The sequence below is a fragment of the Sorex fumeus genome, unplaced genomic scaffold (genome assembly GCF_029834395.1).
Source record: "Sorex fumeus unplaced genomic scaffold, SorFum_2.1 ptg000006l, whole genome shotgun sequence".
NCBI classification, from domain to species: domain Eukaryota; kingdom Metazoa; phylum Chordata; class Mammalia; order Eulipotyphla; family Soricidae; genus Sorex; species Sorex fumeus.
This window is the reverse complement of record NW_026606063.1, coordinates 17,197,853-17,218,440: the sequence shown is the minus strand read 5'-3', so window position 1 is coordinate 17,218,440 and position 20,588 is coordinate 17,197,853. Positions and strand designations below refer to the sequence as shown.

At 40.7% G+C, this 20,588-nt stretch overlaps 1 protein-coding gene across 1 annotated transcript in view; it reads right to left on the bottom strand.

Annotated features, from left to right (window-relative positions):
* WDR35 (WD repeat domain 35) overlaps positions 1 to 15,799 on the bottom strand; it is a 63,691-nt gene extending 47,892 nt beyond the window's left edge. The window contains exons 1-9 of the mRNA XM_056123261.1: positions 15,668 to 15,799; positions 14,687 to 14,804; positions 9,541 to 9,612; positions 8,094 to 8,186; positions 6,116 to 6,244; positions 3,713 to 3,846; positions 1,720 to 1,885; positions 1,437 to 1,582; positions 44 to 169 (exon numbers count right to left, since the gene is read on the bottom strand). Of these exons, the coding sequence (XP_055979236.1) occupies positions 44 to 169; positions 1,437 to 1,582; positions 1,720 to 1,885; positions 3,713 to 3,846; positions 6,116 to 6,244; positions 8,094 to 8,186; positions 9,541 to 9,612; positions 14,687 to 14,804; positions 15,668 to 15,691 (1,008 nt within the window). The 5' untranslated portion in view covers positions 15,692 to 15,799. The remainder of the gene's footprint in view (positions 1 to 43; positions 170 to 1,436; positions 1,583 to 1,719; positions 1,886 to 3,712; positions 3,847 to 6,115; positions 6,245 to 8,093; positions 8,187 to 9,540; positions 9,613 to 14,686; positions 14,805 to 15,667) is intronic.
* Between the last annotated feature and the right edge of the window lie 4,789 nt (positions 15,800 to 20,588).

The following is a 20,588-nucleotide window of genomic DNA, read 5'->3' as shown; positions in this document are numbered from 1 at the left end:
TCTCTCGCTCTCTCTTTTTTTAACATATGCTCATAATACTCACCTTATAATCAGGTCGAATATTTGCAAAATAGATAAAAGAATCAACAGCTAGTGCAATTTTCAATCCACCTCCTTCCCAAGAAAGTGCAGTCAATTGCTTTCCAGGAACCTTCAGAACACCTAGATGCTGAATAAATAATCATACCTTAAATATCACAAGTATATCAAATACAAATTGCCACCAATCAGTTCCAGAGATCAAAAGAGGTATAAGGCTGATATTCACTTCAACATCATTTTCCTTGAATTTTTAGTTAAAAAAAAAACATAAATATGGCAGAAGTTTGAGAGCTACAGCCAAATAATTCAGAAGTAAATTTCATCAGCTCTTAAAAGCAAGATATTTAACTATGCTTCTTTATTTTTATGTTCAATTACGGGGAACAGAATGGCTAATTGAAACTGGATGACTGTGATTATAGGATGCATCCCAATTTTATTTTATTTTTTTAGAGGGATCTTAGAATTGAATTATTTTAGTAGAAATTCAATCTGTAATCACTGTCATCTCCACAGCCACTAAGTAACACTGTTCTGACAGCTTTCTATTCCACCAAATAGATTCTTGATTCTCAAATAAATTATGGGATTAGCCTTTTATTGATATTTTAACCTTTTGTGAATAATGACTGTTATTATTTTTTAATTCTTTAAAATACAGAATCTACTAATTTTCCTACTTCTATTGCCATTCCAAAAAAAGTCTCTAAAAATTAAATTAACAATATTTATTATTGGAAAAAAAAACCCTGCTCTTACAAAAATAATGTATTTTAATGTAGCATCACCAAAGATTATTAAAATAGATTTTCTTAAAATAACTCTAGGGGCTGGAGTGATAGCACGGTGGGTAGGGCGTTTGTGGCCAACCCAGGTTCGATCCCTGGCATCCCATATGGTCCCCCAAGAACCGCCAGGAGTAATTCCTGAATGCAGAGCCAGGAGTAATCCCTGAGCATCGCTGGGTGTGACCCAAAATGCAAAAAAAAAAAAAAACCTCTAAATAAAGTTAAAAACAGACACATGTAATAAATATATTTAATATCCTATACACATTTGACATATCACATTTATAAGAAAAATTAATTGGAAACTAAATTACACTAAAACCAGCTCAAAATCCTCTAAGAAAACTGACACACATTAATATCACAGGGAAATTATTTCATATATATTCCATGGTGATTCTTGATGTGAAATATCTCATCTTCCAAATATACAGGGTATAAAATAAGTTTCGCAATAAAATACAACTCTGAAGGCTTATCATCTGAAGGTGTTACTCAAAGATATATATCCACAAGAAAATTTGCCAGAGACCTTTCCTCCCTTCTCTTCCCCTACCTGAGTTGTGACTTATTTCAGTGGAAAGGTAAGACCATGACTGTGTTTACCTCGCCAAAGGGGGTGAAAAACTGCACCATGTTGATATCTTTGTCCTGACTGGTGGTCCTCTGGGAGCCGGCCACCGCTAAGACGCTGCCCGTGTGGTTCCACTGGATGCTCACCACATACATGCCAGTGTCCACCAGAACCGGGTCTAGTCACAAAGACACATATTCATGAAATCAGAACATGAAAACCAGGAGTTTATTGTGGTTGGGAAAAAAAAAAAGGTTTGTGATGAACCATTTTTTGTGTGTTCTCTGCATTAAAGACAAAGAAAGAATGACATACTTTGGTCGTTCTCGTGTCTCATTATCTGGCATCTCCCATTGTCGAAACAAATGGCAAGACAGGGGCAGTCTGGCTCCACGTAACCTTCCGCGCCGTGGTACCAGTGAATTCCAGCGATGCTGATGGCCCCGGTGACGTTCACCAAACAATTCAGCTTCATTTTCATCTAAATAAAATCAAGTTCATTAATATCTTATATTGAGTGATTGCATTTTTCCCTTGGGGTGCCCAGGATCAACCCAGCACCTTCTGCGAACAAGGTAATTGTTCTATTGCTGGGCTATCTCCCTGGCTCCTAATAGTCTATATTTTAAAACAGACAAGTTTAAACAGAGTATTGAAGAAGGAACATGAAAAACAGGATGTAGAAATCTTGTTTGAAGTGCAGGCTCTGTTGGTCACGGATTTATTAATCCTGGACAAATCACTTTGACAAAGCTTTACTTTACCTCACTTGCAAAACGAGGATATATATAATAGCTAAACGAGAATCAAGTGATGGGAGTTAAAGTACTATGAGAGGAGCAGAGTCAGACACAGCTGGTCATTACTGCTCCCACCAATGATGGGTTCAATCACAATCAATCAATCACAACCATCCTGTTATTCGTCGATTGCCTCGAGCAGGCCCCAGTAACGTCTCCTTCGTCCTAGCCCTGAGATTTTTTTTAAAAAGTGCCATATTCAAGGCTCTTTCAGAGTTAGGAGAATGAGACCCTTCATTGTTACTGGTTTTTGGCATATTGGGTACGCCATGGGGAGTTTGCCAGACTGTGCCGTGTGGGCAGGTTACATTCGGTAGCCTGCCAGTTTGTCCAAAGTAGGAATGAGATGATAAGATGTCGCGCGGCCACATTTGCGGCCGCGCGCTTCTGGGAGCTGGGTTTTATAGTCTCTGAGTCTTGGCCATTGATGGGATTACACGGCGCCAGGGGGTCAGTTGGTGGGTGTGACCCCCGCCTACTGGAATTTGGAGGATCTGGGTGGAGGATGCTCAGCTCAGGGGACCCTATGGGATGCTGGGAATCAAACCCAGGACCAGTCAGGGAGCCTGACATCAAGGAGGCAAAGACCCCCACCTCCCTCCTGCTGAGCTCAGTCCTGCCCCGACCCGCCAGGTGGCCTTCTGGCCCCAGACAAGGCCAGCTCCAGATGGGAGCGGAGGACAGGCGCCTTCTCGAAGCCATCAGGGTTAAGCTGGGAGAGACTCAAGGGACTAGTCCCAGGAACAGGCTCTGGGTGACAAGGGGGCCCAGTAACACTGACCCACCCTCTGGCAGGAGAGATGGGGTGTAGCATTCCCAGCTCTGCAGACCCCACACGAGGCCCCGTGAAACCGCCGGGGCCTGACCCGCACACCTGCACCATCCCCGGGAGCACCTTCCTGTCATTATTTCCATTATTTCCTTTACTCATTGAAATAATGATGGGTTATCATGATAAAAATATCAGTAGAGGGAAGGTGGCAGGAGGGGTCAGATAAAGCTTTAAATAAATCTCTGAGTCTGGAGAGATAGTTCCGGGGTGAAGGTGCTTGTCTTACACATCCAGGTTTGATGCCAGTACCACATATAGTCCCCTGAACACGGCAAAGAGTCATTCATGAGTACAGTCATGTGTGGTCCCCCCCAAAAAAAACAAGAAAAAAAATATCTGACATCTTGTTTAAACTTTGGGCATCAGAAGGCACAAAGAGTAAATGGAACTTCATCCTACTCACTAACTCTCATCTTCAATTCTCTGAAATCTTATCCCTTCCAGTGATTAGAAAACTGGGGAAAGCTTTAACATACTGTATTAATTTAAGGTGAAGCAATCCAAAAAGCTTTTCCATGAAAAACCATTAGGCAATTGGGAAAAAAAATGCCTAAACTGTTGAAGGTTGTCTTGATTATACAAACCATCATAACTGAATAAATACAAACCTTTGTAAAAATGGTATATAAATAATCTGACATATATAGCTAAATTAAAGAATATATATCTTACTTACTATAAAATTCCCTTGGTTATCATAAATGTGTATTTCCCCATTTGCCATTCCAAAAAGTAAGACTTTACTGTCTGCAGACCATGCTACATGGCATAACTGGATCCCCTTCAGATCTTTTCCCCAAATGCGGTTACCTAAAGCAAGACATAAAACATAATGATTTTGTTATAAGTTCAAGGTCATGATTTTCCAGCAACTGTCCTAAAAAGCCTTCACGTCTTAAAGAGTTCTCATACTCTTGCAATTGGTCCCTTTATTCAGTCCATAAAGATTTATTCAGGAATGTAGGCTACTACATGCCCAACACCTTACTAACTATCACCATTACCAACTTTCTCCCTTCTCTTCTATTTTCTGATCTCCCAATTGGCAAATGCATGCATCTTCAGACTTGGAAAGAAAACAAAACTTTCAGAGAAGAAATTCTTCATTCCTATTTTCAAACATTCAGAACAGAAGTGAATCACCACATGGACACTCTGCTGTTCTCAGTGTAAAGGAAGAGGCTCGTCCCCAGCCAGGCACCCAACACCCACCTTCACCTAATCCCTGGGATGCTTCACTGACCTGAGCCCTTTCCTTTTTTTCACTTTGGCAAAAATCCCTCTCGTTAACTATTCTCATTTCCTTTCTCTTTAAATTCTTCTCTCTAGACCTTTTAAGTATGAAACATACTCAGATCTATTCCTCTCTAAAACTCTCGCCTCAAATAAAAACAAAACAGAAAGCCCTTCCCTCAGCCTGAAGTCCTCCACCAGCCACTTTGTTTCAACCATTCCCTTCCCAGCCAAACTTCCTGACAGAGTTCTCCACACACACCAGGCGCCCACCTCCCCAGCCTCTAATGGACCCTCAATTCAACCCAATCTGACTGGATTCCACTGACACCACCCAGAGAGGTCAACTGAGAGAAAAAATGCCTAAAGCCTGCTGCTGCAAAATCCAACAAATACAATTTTTAAACCATATCCCTTTTTTCTGGATGTCTATAAATACAACACTTCCAGGCTTCAACTTTTCAGAATACTTTATGGAATTCTCTTCTTCTGTCTAGCCCTTAAATGAAGCACTTATTTCACAGAGGGCCCTTTGGTTCTTTACCTATTCCAATTATTTAAATTACCATCTATAAGTTAGTCATTCCCCCTAATTATGCCTTCAGTACAGATTTTCTGCGCTGCAAAAAATATGTTTACCAAGAGACTGGGGAACATTTTTTCTGCCACAAGCCATTTAGATATGTATGACATCATTCATGGGCCACATAATGCTGGCAGACAGCCACAGAAGGAGCCTTTGAACTTGAGACTAGAAATTCCAGGTTCACTGGAACCCCGAATGGGTGACCACCCCCATTTCTCCCTATATCCAGCAAACTTGGCAGTCATGCCCACAAGTCACCTCTGACACCAGATAATCTCATCAATGGACATGATCCAGAGACTCATCATAAATCTCTCAGAAGAAAGCATGATTTGCCATAGGCATGCCGCCAGACCCTGCATCGGGCTGTTTCATTCAGGGCACCCCAGAAGAGGACGGGTGAGGCCCCTCCCTGCCCCTAGAACTCAGCCCCGGTAGCCAAAAATCTCTATAACTGAAGCTCCAAGGCCATGTGATATCTCATACCTCACACCACTCATATTCCAAAGGGTAGCACATCACATTTGATGGGGTTTAAAGTAGAAGGTAACCAATCTTAGAGGGGAATATATTTTTACAGATGTGTGTGTGTGTGTGTGTGTGTGTGTGTGTGTGTGTATAAGCATACAAGGCTCAACTTTAACAAGATTAGAAATCTCTTATAGAAGGGTTTAATGGTCCTTGGGTGAAATACAACAATCTTCGCATTCTTTCCTCTAAAAAGAGCACTCAGCGGTTTATTCATAACAAACAATACACAATAAATTATTTCTGTTCTGTTTTGGGGTAGGGGTTGGGGTTTGGGATAGAAACATCCAAAATATGGTGGTGGGAAGGTATAATGGTGGTGAGATTTGGTGTTCAAAGGCCCTCCCGTTGTTCGTCGATTTTGCTCGAGCAGGCCCAGTAACGTCTCCATTGGAGACTTTGTTGTTACTGTGTCTGGCATATCGAATACGTCACGGGGAGCTTGCCAGGCTCTGCCATGCGGGCTCGATACTCTCGGTAGCTTGCCGGGCTCTCCGAGAGGGGCGGAGGAATCGAACTTGGGTCGGCCATGTTGGCTGCGTGCAAGGCAAACGCCCTACCGCTGTGCTATCGCTCCAGCCCGGTGTTCAAATATTAAACATAATCAAAGATTGTAAACAACTTTATAAAGATTAAATTAAGTGTGGCCACAAGGTGTGGCCCAAAGGCCCCAAAATAATAAGAAATGAATGTTAGCTGATTTTCTTAGCACGGTGTGCAATGACGCATTACCATCGACAGAGCCGACTATCACAGCCCCGTCCTCATAGACGATGCAGATCTTCTGCCCATCCGCATTCCAGCTCATACTCCGAACCACTGACTTATTTCTGTTGTTGATCATCTCCTCATACCAAGAGCCTATTTACACAAAGTAAAAAGAAGAATAATAATAAAGGAAAGTCAGTCAGAGGGCCAGAAAGAGAGAGAAAGTATAAGAGGTAAGGGACTCATCTTGCAGATAGCAGCTGCAACCCTGGTTAGAATGTCCAGTACATGTGATCCCCAGAAGAATGCCGGGGTCACTTCAGCATAGAACTAGGAGTGGCCCCGGAACACCACTAGGTATGGCCCAGATACTCCACCCATCCAAAAGAAAAAAACTGACAAGGCAAATCTATTATATCTATCAAATGGTACTTGGGATTTGAAAACATCCCCACAAAATATACAGTGGGATAAATAACTACACAGTTTTCTATAATCTGAGCTATTAAACATAAAACCTTCAAATTCATCACAAGCAAAAAGCACTGCTGTATAGTTCCTACCTTTGTTCTCTTTCTTTCCCTCTCTTTTTTTCTTTTCCTCTTTTCAGTCTTTCTTCTCTTTCAATTAAAAAAAAATAATTCTTCAGGGGACCAGAGCAATGGTGCAGCAGGGAGGGTGCTTGCTGTGCACAGAGCCAACCCAGGTTCAATCCCCAGTATCCTATATGGTCCCTGACCCCCACTAGAAATGATCCCTGAGCACAGAGTCAGGTGTAATCCTGAGCACTGCTGGGTCTGACCCCAAAACCATCAACTAAACAGAACTTCATTTGCTTCATTTACAGAGCAAAACTGGTGAACTTTTCTCAAAGCCTAACTCTCCCCACATGAACACACTTTATGTAATAACCAAAGAATAAACAAAAATTGCAATAATCTGATATGCATGCATAAACACACCATATTAACGACATTATGTAAAAACCCTAAACCTGCTTAAAGACAACACGGTTCATGTCATGGCAGTGTGATACCACCTCACTCTGCATTCTTGCAGTGCACAGTCCTGGAGTGAGAGCAACTTGTCTCATGGTTTGACCAATGATGAGGCAAATTATTAGGTTGGTTTCTTTGGGATTTTTTTTTCTGGTTGTTGTAGTTCTGGAACCACACCCAACTTGCTCAGGGGTTACTCCTGGCTCTGGGCTTAAGAATCATTCCTGGCAGGCTCAGGGTACTATACGAGGTGCTACAGATGGAACCCGGGTTAGTTGTATGCGAAGCAAGCACGTTACTCTCTGTACTATTGTTCCGGCCCCAATACGAGGTTATTTTTTCCCCATTTATTTAGTATTATTTATTCATATAGTAGGAACTCTAACCTGCAGCCATGCAAATAATCCTGTCATCTGGAGTAACAGAACCAAGCACAGTCAGAGTCAAGACTGACACCTGGCAAAGACCTACCTAGAAGTAAAAAAAGAAAAAGCTTACGATCTAGAAGAAAAAAAATAGCTTGCTCATTCTCCTGTGCTTCCACTTTCTACTCCCACCACACACACACATGATTGTACAATTTTCTGACTTTCTCTCTCTGTGGGCAAAAAGGCACAAGTTTTGAGTAGGTTGTCAGAGGTAACTAACACCTAGATACCTGAAAGCAATCTTTGTGATTCAACAGAGGAAAGGTGCACTTTATCTTCTGAGCTATCATCACTGACCACAGGGAAACTATTTTTAGAAGCCTGCCAGTTTAAGTTCATTTTGGAAATATCCAACAGTCTCCTAATTCACTTTTTAATGTGAAATCACAGTTCACAGGAAACAATTTAAAAGAGAAAAGCAGACAGCAAAAAAAATCCAGAAACATCATTATTGTGCAGCTGGGCTTAACTATTATTGGCTAAAGGGGGGTCTATTTTGAAGACTTTTTCCCCATTCAAATACTGTAATCCAGACCCCAGTTGTTTACAGATGTAATGCACTGGCCTAAAATATACCTTTGTATAACATCCAAACAATAATAAGCCCATTTTCATCACTGGTAGTCAACTTCTGATATTGTTCGTTCCAAGTTATAACTTGAACAGCACCTAAAAGATTACAAAAGGATTAAAAACTTTAAAAGGCAAAAATTAAATTTCAAATATATGTTTTATAATAAATACCCAGGGCATGTTCAAATAAATACAGTTGCTATACAATGAATCAATCTTTAACATAACTAAAAAATACTTTTAGGCTGCACTATTATCACCAGTTTTCTACAACTGATATATAATACTATAATACTATTTTTCATGTTTATTCCTATCTGTGCCAACAAAGAAACTTACAACTCTTGTGTGATTGTAACAAAACTATCAAATAGCTAATGGCAGCTAATGGCAGAAACCAATATAATTTTATTCAGTTAGCCTGACTTCCAAGGACTATAATGATAAAAGCATACTAAGTATTTAGGGTTTGTTTCTTTTAATGAAATAAATAGCTTCATTTGGGCTGATATGTCTCCTAATCTTTCTCTCCTCATCCCTTATTTTCCATTCTATTTGCAATATAGACTTCATCATATCTCAATCAATTTTCCTTGTTTGTTTTCTTTAATCCATAAATAGTATATGATTTTTCTACATACAATATATTTTTCTTGTTTTTTTAATTCATAATAGTATCTCTTTTCTTATGTATGATCTATTTTCCTTGACCTGTTTCTTTAATTCCAAAATAATATATTTTTTCTAAGAATATTACATTCTCTTTCATTATCACATTAAAAATCAGTAAATTTACCACTACCACAATGAATGTGAATATCATTAATTCACAGTCCATGTTAAATTTTTTTAAATGTTTTTATTTAAAGAACTGTGATATACAGTCATTGATAGTTGAGTTTTAGGCAAATAATATCCATATGTAAATTTTATCAATTATCCAAATATATGTCCTTCATGGCTATTTTTCTCACTGCAAAATTCATTCTAGGATCATCTAGTATATTCATTTGGTATGTCTCTTTACTTTCCTTTATTTTTAGATGTTTTGTTTTCAGGGTCACATCCAGCGGTGCTCAGGGATCAGTCACAGTGGTGCTTGGGAATCATACAGAGCACCAGGACTAGAACTAGGGTCAGTTATGAACAATAGCTTAACTCCTCAATTATTTCTCAGGCCCTTTAGTTTCCTTAATTTTTAATCTAAAAGGTATTTCTTAAAAGGATTATACACTCTTAAAAAGGGTTCATTCTAATACCAGTATTTTAATATATAATAGCTACTTCTTTCAGATTTATTGAAGATATTGTTAAATTGTGTAAAAGCTGTTGAATAACCATAGTCTCTACTTACTGCGGTTCAACAGAAATGATTACTAGAAATATTATTCAAAATGTTGACAGTTCTAAATACTTATTCAATCACGATCTCAAATATTATATGACTCACCACTATGACCTTCGAGATTCTGATTCATTGAAAGGTTACTAGGGGTAGAACTACCCCTCAATTTTGCATCATCTAGAAAATCAAACCAAAAAATTATGGCAAGTTTATAAAAATAACGATTATAAGATTTTTCTACTTCTTTCTTTTTTTAATAAAAAAGGAATTCCTATTGCTAGAAGATATTAGAAATATTTTAAGACTATATTGTTGTCATCTATTTTTTTCATGATAGAAACAGACAATTAACCTTTTAATATTTTTTAAATGTGGCATAGAAACACTTTTCTTAAGTTAGAGTACTGAAAGTCAATGCTAACTAATGCCTTTAGTCACTGTAACCAATATAATATGTGATTCTGGACCTGATACATTTGGAAGTGTGGTAGAGCAGCTCAATACTTCAATTTGTTTATGTGGTCTGAGCTCACAGATTTGCCAGGCAGATATGTTTTCTCCTATTAAAGCAAACCAGTATAGCATTCTTCACAAAATACATGCTGACAAAAGAATAGCCTATTTGTATAATCAACAAATATCTACATCTGAACATTGCCTCTTGGAAATGGCAACTTTGGAAAAACAACATATATAAAATATATACATTATATATTATATTATATTATATTATATTATATATAGCACTGCCATCCCATTGTTCATCAATTAGCTCGAGCGGGCGCCAGTAATGTCTCTATTCATCCCAGTCCTGAATTTTTTGCAGACTCTCCGTACTCATCCTTCCCAATGCTGCCATATTGGAGGCTCTTTCAGGGTCAGGGGAATGAGGCCCATTATTGTCACTGGTTTTGGCATATCGAATACACCACCATGCAGGCTGAATGCCCTCAGTAGCTTGCCAGGCTCTCCGAGGAGGACTGAGGAAAAACTGCATAATATATATATGTATATAAAGTTGCTGCTTCAACATATGTACATATATACATACATATATGGGTACATATCTACCTGAAAGCTCTATTGCCCAAAAAGAACTCAAAGGTGTAAGGGCATTCCTGGCTTAGAGGACCATGCAGTGCCAGGCTCCATCATGCAATTCATATACTCCAGCCCTTTTAACTATCTGTCTGGCCAAAAGACAAAACAAAAAATAAAAAAACAAAAAACAAACAGCTATAAACTTAAATGGGGTAGATTAAAACCAGCACCATGGAACTCTCCACGGCCAACAAGATAACAAACCAAAGCAGCATTGGGAATCATCTCTGGCAGTACCACCTAAAAGTATATAGCAGTAACCTTGGATTTCAAATACTGAAAGAAGGCATCAGGAAAAACTGGTATTTAAAACCCATAAAGAAGAATGTCAGAACCAAGTCGGTAAATTCCAGTCTGAAATATGTCTCAGAAGCCCAGAAAGTCCAAAGAATTTTAAAAGACTAAAGTGCAACACAGATTTGTTTTGTTGTTGTTGTTGTTGTTGTTGTTTTGATTTTTTGGGCCACACCCAGCAATGCACAGGGGTTAGTCCTGGCTCATGCACTCAGGAGTTACTCCTGGCAGTGCTCAGGGAACCATATGGGATGCTGGGAATTGAACCCGGGTCGGCCACATGCAAGGCAAACGCCCTATGTGCTGTGCTGTCACTCCAGCCCCTAAAGTGCAACACAGCTTGAGAAGGAAATATGTAAGAGAACCAAAGACTCTGCCAAGAAGGCCACTAACCAAGCACAAGAAAACTTTGATACTTTATCTTAAAAAAAAAATTGTCGAAATATCAGTCTTTGCCCTTTGAGTTCACTAAAGTTGTTAGCTTTTATCAAAGTTATTAGCAGCCAAAAGGGGAGGGAACTAAGAAACTAAGAAAGCTGTCCATTAGATTCAATGTGGAAGTCACTGGGGAGGAAGACGGCTGATGTTGACATAGATTGCAGGGAGGAGTCTGGGCTCCATTCCCAGCACTGCATGGCATGGTGCCCTGAGAACCACCGGGGAGCAACCCCAAGCAATTCACCAGGCCAGCAGGAGCCAGCAAAACACATGGAAGTTTATCTGTGAGAAAAGAAAAGTGCCCATCTACCATAAGCTGACATAAAAGGGCAGAGCGCTCACTTCCCTTCCTTCCTTTGCAGGGAAATGTCTGAAAATGCTTCCACTGGGAATGCAAGTTAGTGTGAAATTTCTAGAGGGTAATTTGTCTAAACATATAAACAAGAGTTTAGAAATGCAGTGAATTCTCTTTCTAGATATTTAATTTGCCAAAATATCTTTGCAGTGCAGAGATCTTGTTGCTTTCATTGTAAAACAGTGGAGATACTGAAATGCCCGAAATAAAAATGATTAAGGAAATTGTCGTACACCAATATAATGAATTCTCAACAGACATTTAAAATGATCCTTTAAGAGCCAGAGATTTAGTACAGCAAGTAAGGCACTTGCTTTGCCCACGGTGGTCCCAGGCTAGATCCCTGGCTCCATATACAGTACCCTGAGCACCACCAGGAGTAATTCCTCAACCAGTGAGGAGTAAGCCTAAGCACTACCAGGCACTATCCAAAGAGCAAAATAAAATAAAATAAAATAAGTGATTAAGATGCTTTACTGATAAGCACTGCTAGGATGAAAAAAAGACAGTATGTCACATCTTTAATACAACAAAGTTATCTAGAACTGTCTTATATAAAAATTTATGGAAATTATTACTGGAGGGTTTTGATGCATCACAACTATTATTATTAAATATAATACACTGACCTTATTAGAATGGTTCAGTCATATTTTTCATTGAGCTCTACATTAAGATCTAAACCAAACAATTTACTCCATTTTCCAAATCTCTCAAACTATTTTTTTCATTCTGCTCAGAACAGGAAAACAAGAATTCATTTTTTAAATATCTTTCAACATTGCACTGCTTAAGGCAACTAAAACTTGCTACGTATTTTATGTAAAATATGCCTACATATATTTTTATACATGCACTTGAGAAACATAATAGAAAAAAATTTCTGAAATAGTTAAGAAAACTAAAGCATGGAAACATCAGAAGCCAAACATCTAAATAGTACAGAAAACTCTGTCTCCATAGCTGTCTTTTATTTTATATAATTAATGGAGGACATCAAAACAATTATCCTCTCTTCCCTTAGGCTGTCTATGTGCACTTTATGCAGAGATTTAGTAAAATACTTGCAGTGAGACAGATTCAATCCCAGCCTTGCCACCTGCCATGGACCCACAGGTAATGGGTCAATTATAAATTGATCATCTACTCAGTTCTCTCATCTGGAAAACCCACATCCCACAATCATTAGGAAGTCAAAGGGCAGGGCGCTCACTTCCCTTCTTTAGTAGGCAGGGAAATGTCTAAGAATACTTCCACTGGGAATGCAAGTTAGTTCGAATTTTCTAAAGGGTAATTTGGCTAAACATATAAACAAGAGTTTATAAATCTTGTTATACAAGATTTGAAAGGTTATACACCTTGTATACAGAAATGCTAATAATTATTTATGATTCGTGAGGCCAGGGATACAGCTCTGAGGGAGAGCATGTGTCGTGTATATGTGATGCCCTGGGTTCAATAAAGCACCACAATATATACATATATATAAAACATATATATACATATTTTTATATATTTATGCATACTTCATAGATATACATAGTTATGATTCGTTCCATAAGACTAAAAGGCAGTCCTAATCATGTTTGTATGGACTGTGAACCAGCAATACCAGTTTCACTAGAAATGCACCTTCTCAGACTCTGTCCCAATCTGAGGCTGGGGGATCCACCTTAACAACCTCTCAAGATGACTTTGTGGGGAGCAGTGAGGAGAGTGAGAGAGTGAGAGAAGTCTCCCCAGTGGTACACAAGAGGCCCAGTGGCTCCATTTCCAATTCCCAGGCAGGAGGTTCAATGCCAGGGCCTGAGTATATGGTGTTGTTTGGGGCTCTCATTTCACAAGAGTTAACTAAAACCCAGAGACAGCCAGTAACTTACTGAAAGTCACCTTGTGGTAGAGTTAAAATGCCAATTCCCTTCTCCTTATCCAGATCTGCAGTGTATATTGGGGGTAGTCTCGATCTCCAGTTGAGAGAAGCACTAGGGCTGCTTAAAAATTTAACAATGCTGAAGGATAGAGAGAAAGTAAAAGGGAATGTGCCTGCCACAGAGGTAGGAGTGGGGAGGGGGGGGTGACATGCAGGGGAAGGGGAGTGGGGGGAGGGATACTTGGAACATTGTTGATGGAGAATGGCACTGGTGGAGGGATGGGTACTTGATCACTGTATTACTGAAACGTAAGCACAAAAGTTTGTAAGTCTGTAATTGTACCTCAGAGTGATTCATTAAAAAATAAAAAACAATAATAAATAAGTAAATAAAAATTTAACAGTGCTGGGGCCAGAAAATAGTACAGCAGATAGGGTGCTTGCCTTGCATGGGGTCAACCCAAATTCAGTCCCCAGATTCCTATATAGCTCCCTGATTCTACCAGGAGTGATTCCTGAGTGCAAAGCCAGGAATAAACCCTGAGCAGAGATGAGTGCGGCCAAACTAAAAAAAAAAAAAACCAGTAACAATGTTGTGGGTTCAGGGAACTAGGACAAAGAGAAATAAAATTGCAAAGAAATATATTATTTTAAATGTAAAAAAAAAATCTGCTCTCGGACAAAGTAAATAAGTATCAACACATCTCCTAAGCAGTAAGCAAAAAGGATAAAGATACATAATATTCTACAATAATGTAAGATTCAACCAATAGAAGAGCAAATGCCTCACATGTGTTAGATCTGATTTCCCAGCACAGCAAAAGAAAAAAGGAGGAAAAGAGAAGGAGGAGAAAGAAAATGCCATATTCTTTGACATTAATGAAATACTTATTGACATCATTTTTTATTAGACTTCTAAAAGATGTATAAAAACACACAGCACAGGACAACACAGCCACTTAGCTTTCATTTTTTTGTTCCATCAGTAACTTGAGCAAAACCCATCTGGTGGCTACATTCAATAATCTCTGAACTCCATTGCAAAAATACCACTGTTTGGGGCTTTCTTCTCTCACTTTTGAAAGACATGGAATTCATGAAGACAAATACCAGAAGCAAACTTCACTGATGAACCAATGCTACTAAGCCAATTTTCCATCAAGTTCAAACATTTGGGGCTTGCGTGCACTTACCTGTCTGCGATTCTAATTTCAGGACTTTGAGCAATCCATCTTCACCACCGCAGGCTATGTATCCCTGGTCCTTGTTCCAAGATACGCATTTCAGCTTCACATTACTGGGAATGGCAATCTGAAAAGCAATCCAGTCACCCTCACTTTTCACAAAGAAAATCCAAAGGAAATGGACCCTGAAGAAAGTTCGCAGAGAAGAGAAACTATCCCGCGGTGCAGAAGTACCAAGGGAGGTTGTTATGAACATGGGCAAAATTCCTCGAACTGCTTATTTGGGAAAGAGACAGGCACAGAAGAGAAAGTCACTGCCTGGGGAGAAGCCCAAAGGGGGATGGATTTTATTTTTTTTAAGGGGGAAACAAAAGTATAAATCCATACCTATCGTCAATCCATATTCCTCATAACATTTAAGCTACCCAGTTGTTGGGGGTTATTCTGTTTTGCTGTCCTACGAGAGGGGAGGCACTTCTGAGGTTGCTCAGGGGTCTGGGACCCCTCACTGCCAAACGTGCGCCGAGGGCCACCCATGCCACAATCTCTGACCCTAGAGCTTCCCGCATACAACGCACAGGGTTCTCTACCCCTGAGCCACATCTCCAAGCCCAGCTACCTAACTTTCATGCCTTTTTCTCTTGCCCGGAGTGCCAGCGATGATCCCAAACGGGATCACCTGGATCAGCAACGCGGGAAACAGAGACGCGTGTCTGGCCTGCGGTGTCCTGCCGGTCCCTCCCCATCACAGCATCCCTCGGGAGAAGGGCCAGGCCCCGGGGGCAGGAGGACAGGCGGGCGAGACGGCTGCTGGCCGCGATCAGGACCTGCTGCAGGAGCGCAGGAGCCAGAAGAAGCCGCAGGAGGCAGCCCGGGGAGATGCAGGTGGAGGCTGGGGGTTGGCCGGGTGGCTGCAGCGGCAGCGGGATGCGGGCACCTTCGGGGAAGCGCCACCGCGGCCCGGGAGAGGCGGCTCCCGGGGAAACTCACTTTCTTGCTCAGGTAAAAGAACATTCTGCAAACGCCCCCAACTCTCAGAGTCCACCACGGGAAACTTGGGCTGCGTCGCCGATCCCGAGAGCCCGCAGCTCCCCGCAAGCTCCGGTCGCCCTGGCAACCGCCGCCGCCTCGGAGCATCCGGGGCTCCGCGGGGCGAACTTCCGGGGTGGCGCTGTCCGAGACGCGCGCCGTGCGCCTGCGCGGACGCGGATGCTGGGCAGTGGTCCAGGGGCGCCCAGGCCCGGATGCTGCAGGGGGCTCGGCCCCCCGGCTTCTAGACCTTACCGCGCGGGCCTGGGGAGCTGCGGGCGACCCTCCTGGAGACCCCAACTGCCTCCTGTGCGCGCAGGCGCGGTGTAAGCACCAGGTCGGAAGGCTGTGGTCGACCTGGGTCAGTACCACGCCCGGAGGAGACCCCCAAGGGGTGTTTTGGGAGCCCAAAGCCCCGACTTTGAGGATCCGAGAAAGTCTTTTGTTCGGTGTGCTGGCACCCGCGCCAAATCCGAATGCAGAAGAGCTTTCTGAAGCTGCAAGGCTTTCCCTGGCGCCTGCAGTTGGGGGGTCTGCGGCCAGCGGGTATTCAGAAGTTCTGAGCTGTTTCCGAGAGCAGGAGACGGTGTTTATTTCAGGACTTCTTAAGGGCTTTAAACTCTTACTGCAGCCTGAGGATTCCTATTTTTAAAAAGAATATTTCACAGGGTCCCTCACGCCCTGTAATTGACTTGGGGGCGTTGCTAGCCCCCCCCCCCACTTTTTTTTAAACTTTTTAAATGAATCACCCTTAGATGCTCGAGCGGGCCCAGTAACATCTCCATTGGAGACTTTTGTTGTTACTGGGTTACTGGGCCCGCTAGAGCAAATCGATGAATAACTGGAGGACAGTGACAGTGACCCTGAGATGCAGTTACAGATTTATAAACTTTCATGATTACGTTTCGGGTTTTGGTCATATAATAATCCAGTACCCATTCCTCCACCAGTGCCCATTCACCACCACCAATAAACAACGGGATGTTTGGTCCTTTCTCTCCCAGAGTAGAATGTTTCTATTTTCTTCTTTTCCACTTTATTTCTTTCTTCAATTCGTAGTTTTGTTTTGCCCAAGACGAATGTTTGGAGAGTTACAATAATAGGCTTAGGGCAGAAAAAAAGGCCATGAAATTATTTTGTGTCTCATGCATGTTTTTGTGTTTGATTTTCCCTTCTACATGTATTTGTGCTTTTTTGGTTTTTGTTTTGGATTTTTCATTAAGACATCTGATACGCAAAGTTGTTCTTAATAGAGTTTCAGGCCTACACTGGCCTCATACTAATCCCACCCACCTCCAGTGTCAACTTCACAGATGTCCCCAGGTTACACACACACACACACACACACACACACACACACACACACACAATCCTGTTTCCTTAACAGAAATATTTTTAAGTTTGGTTATTGTCATTTAGGTTCTATGCTTACTACTGTATTGTTGGCTCTGTGCCTTAGACATATCCGTATCTGCACCACTAGTATATGTATAGATAATGCATATGTATAGATGTGTACAGTGGATGAAAATACCTTTTTCATCACACCACTGCCAACATAGATTGTTCCCAAGTTTTTTTACATATGCTGTTCTTACTGGTGTGATGCCTCCTATATCTTCAGTTTGGATTTCACTGACTAGTGAAGATGAGCTCTTTCTTGCCTCTCTATGCCATTGACCATCTTCTTCAGAGAAGAGTGTTTATTTCCTTTCCCCACATATCAATAGGGTTTTTGGATTTTTGTTGGTGTTGTTGATCTTTGTTGGTGCTTTATATATCTTAGATATTAACCCTTGATCTGATGTATTGGGTGGTTATTTTCTCACATTCACTTGGATGTCTTTTAGTTTTAGAGAGTGTTTCTTTTGCCATATAGATACTTTTCATTTGATGTAGTCCCATTTGTTTATTTTTTGTTTCAATTGCCTTTGTCAGTGGAATCATATCATTTTAGACATTTTTGAGGTCCAAATCTTAGAGCATTATACCTGTATTTTCCTCTGTGTATTTTATGTATTCTGCTCTGACCTCAAGGTTTTAAATGCACTTTGAATTGATTTTTGTCTAAGGTGTGAGATTTAATCCAGCTTCATTTTCCACATGTGGTTATCCAATATTCCCATCATTATTTGTTTGAGAGACTGTCTATACTCCATTTCATGTATCCAGCTCCTCTGTCAAATATTAGTTGACGGTAGCTCTGGGGATTTGTCTTTGGGTACTCGGTTCTAAGACTTTGGTCAGAGATTTTATCCTTATTCCAGTACCACGCTACTTTTTAATTTATTTATTTATTATTATTTTTTGCTTTTTGGGTCATACCTGGTGATGCACAGGGGTTACTCCTGGCTCTGCACTCAGGAGTTACTCCCAGCGGTGCTCAAGGAACCATATGGGATGCTGGGAATCGAACCGGGGTTGGCTGCGTGCAAGGAAAACGCCCTACCCGCTGTGCTCTCTCTCCAGCCCCACCATGCTATTTTTGATTAACATAGCCTTTATGATAGTTTTGAAATTTAGATACCTCTAAATTTCAAACCATTGTTTTTGACTGTTCAGAGGTTTTTTTTATTCCATGCAAACTTTATTAATGTATCTATTGACTTTTCTAAATCCTTGAAGAATGTCATTGAATTTGGACTAGAATTGCAATTTAGTCTGTGTAACAACTTAGGTAGGATGATAATTTTGACAATATATTGATTCTTCGGTCCATGAACATGGAATTCTTTTCCATTTCCTAAGGTCTCCTTCTATGTCTTTCATATGTGACCTACAGTTTCCTGGCACAGATAGGTACCTCATGTGTTTTGGTAACTTGATTTGTTTTGCGGCAACAGTGTTATTTGTATAATTTAGCATGTCCTTTGTCCTTTGTACAGCAGGAGTTTATTTCATCCACTTGGAGACTTCCCCAAATTCAGATAAGTGATATTTCAATCCTTTGAGCTAAGTCTGTTGCCGGACCCCGCACACTAAGAATTGACCATGGTCCCTAGTGCCTTTCTGTCATACTTGGGCTCCAGCCCAAATCAAATCTTCCTGCAATCCAGAAGAATCTATACTTTGGTGCCCTCCCTGATCCCCACCCAGCAAGCCCATATCTGTTCTGCCACAGCCAGTCTCTCTGGCTTTCCATTCAAGTTTATTTTATATACTTTATGATGTGCCCAAGCAAATGCACAAATCAGGAAAGAGAAAATTTTCCCAAATTTCATCCCATCCCATTGAGAGAGTATTTTTGTTTTCAAAGGAATGTATCTGCATTTTCAGCACTAAATTCCCCAGAGCTGTTGGCACCTGATGTGATTCCCCATGGCATCCTCATGACACAAATGAGTATCAGCTAAGCCATGGAATCTCAGACAGCTGGTCCAGTTGAAGACGCAATTAGTTGAAAATAGCTACTCATGGTCACACTCTTGGAGAAAAAAAAAATCTTTAAAAACCTTTCCCTAATCCCTGCATAAGAGTGCACATTCCTTTGCTAGCACTATTTTTGTGTCATATATTAATGTATGTTACTGATTCTGTGTACATGAAATTTAGAAAAGAAGTGTGCTCTACATATTGTCCTTTAAAAATACTGAGACACAACATATTATTCTGTATAACATAGTCTGCACTGATATATCTATTTTTCACATCTTTCTTTTAAAGCTCTTATTTGGGGGGCCAGAAAGTTAAGTCACTTGCTTTGTAGTCAGCCGATCCTGGTTCTATCCCTACCACCACATATGGTCCCCCAAGCACCACCAGAAATTCTCTTTGTTTCAGTAGATTTTATTTGCTTTAGGTATATTAATGTAAACTTCCAGTAGGCAGGGGTCACACCCACCAACTGGCCCCCTAGCGCCGTGTAATCCCATCAACGGCCAAGACCCAGAGACTATAAAACTCAGCTCCCAGAAGCGCACGGCCACATTCACGGCCGTGCGACATCTCATTATCTCATTCTTACTTTGGACAAACTGGCAGGCTACCGAATGTAACCTGCTCACACGGCAGAGTCTGGCAAACTCCCCGTGGCGTACCCAATATGCCAAATACCAGTAACAATGAGAAGTCTCATTCTCCTAACCCTGAAAGAGCCTTGAATATGGCACTTTTTTAAAAATCTCAGGGCTAGGATGAAGGAGATGTTACTGGGGCCTGCTCGAGGCAATCGACGAACAACAGGATGGTGGTGATCGTGATCGTGATTTGGGGGGCCAGAAAGACAGTACAGGAGTTAAGTCACTTGCTTTGTAGTCAGCCGATCCCGGTTCTAACCCAACCACCACATATGGTCTCCCAAGCACCACCAGAAATCCTCTTTGTTTCAGTAGATTTTATTTGCTTTAGGTATATTAATGTAAATTTCATCATTTTATCACTTTTGGTAATTTTGCATTATTCCCTCTCCCACATTTTTTTGTCCTTGTTTTGGTTTTGTTTGTTTGTTTTCTTACCTCCTACAGCAGTCTGCTGATCTGGAGACCAGGAAGTCTTAAAACCACCCTGAGCAATCATATGTCAAGCATATACTCAAGCCCTTTGAGTCATCTCCTTGCCCCCAACAGCATTCTTGATTAAAACCTTTCTATTTAACCTGAAAATTTGAACTTCAAGAGCTTGACTTGAAAATAGAGGGAACATTCTTTCCATTCAAAAGAAACTGCAATACATTTGAAATGATATTCAAATTTTATTTTGGTTTAAGGAACTATATTAATAGAAAAAATTGACATGTCATAAGAAGGCATAACAATAATGTAAAGACTTTTGAATGATATGTTTTAATTATACTAAAGACAAAATAAACCAGAAAGAGAACTGAGTATTATACAATTTACAAGACTGCTTTCTTGTAAAAGTTGCAGCTCTAAAACTGAAAAAA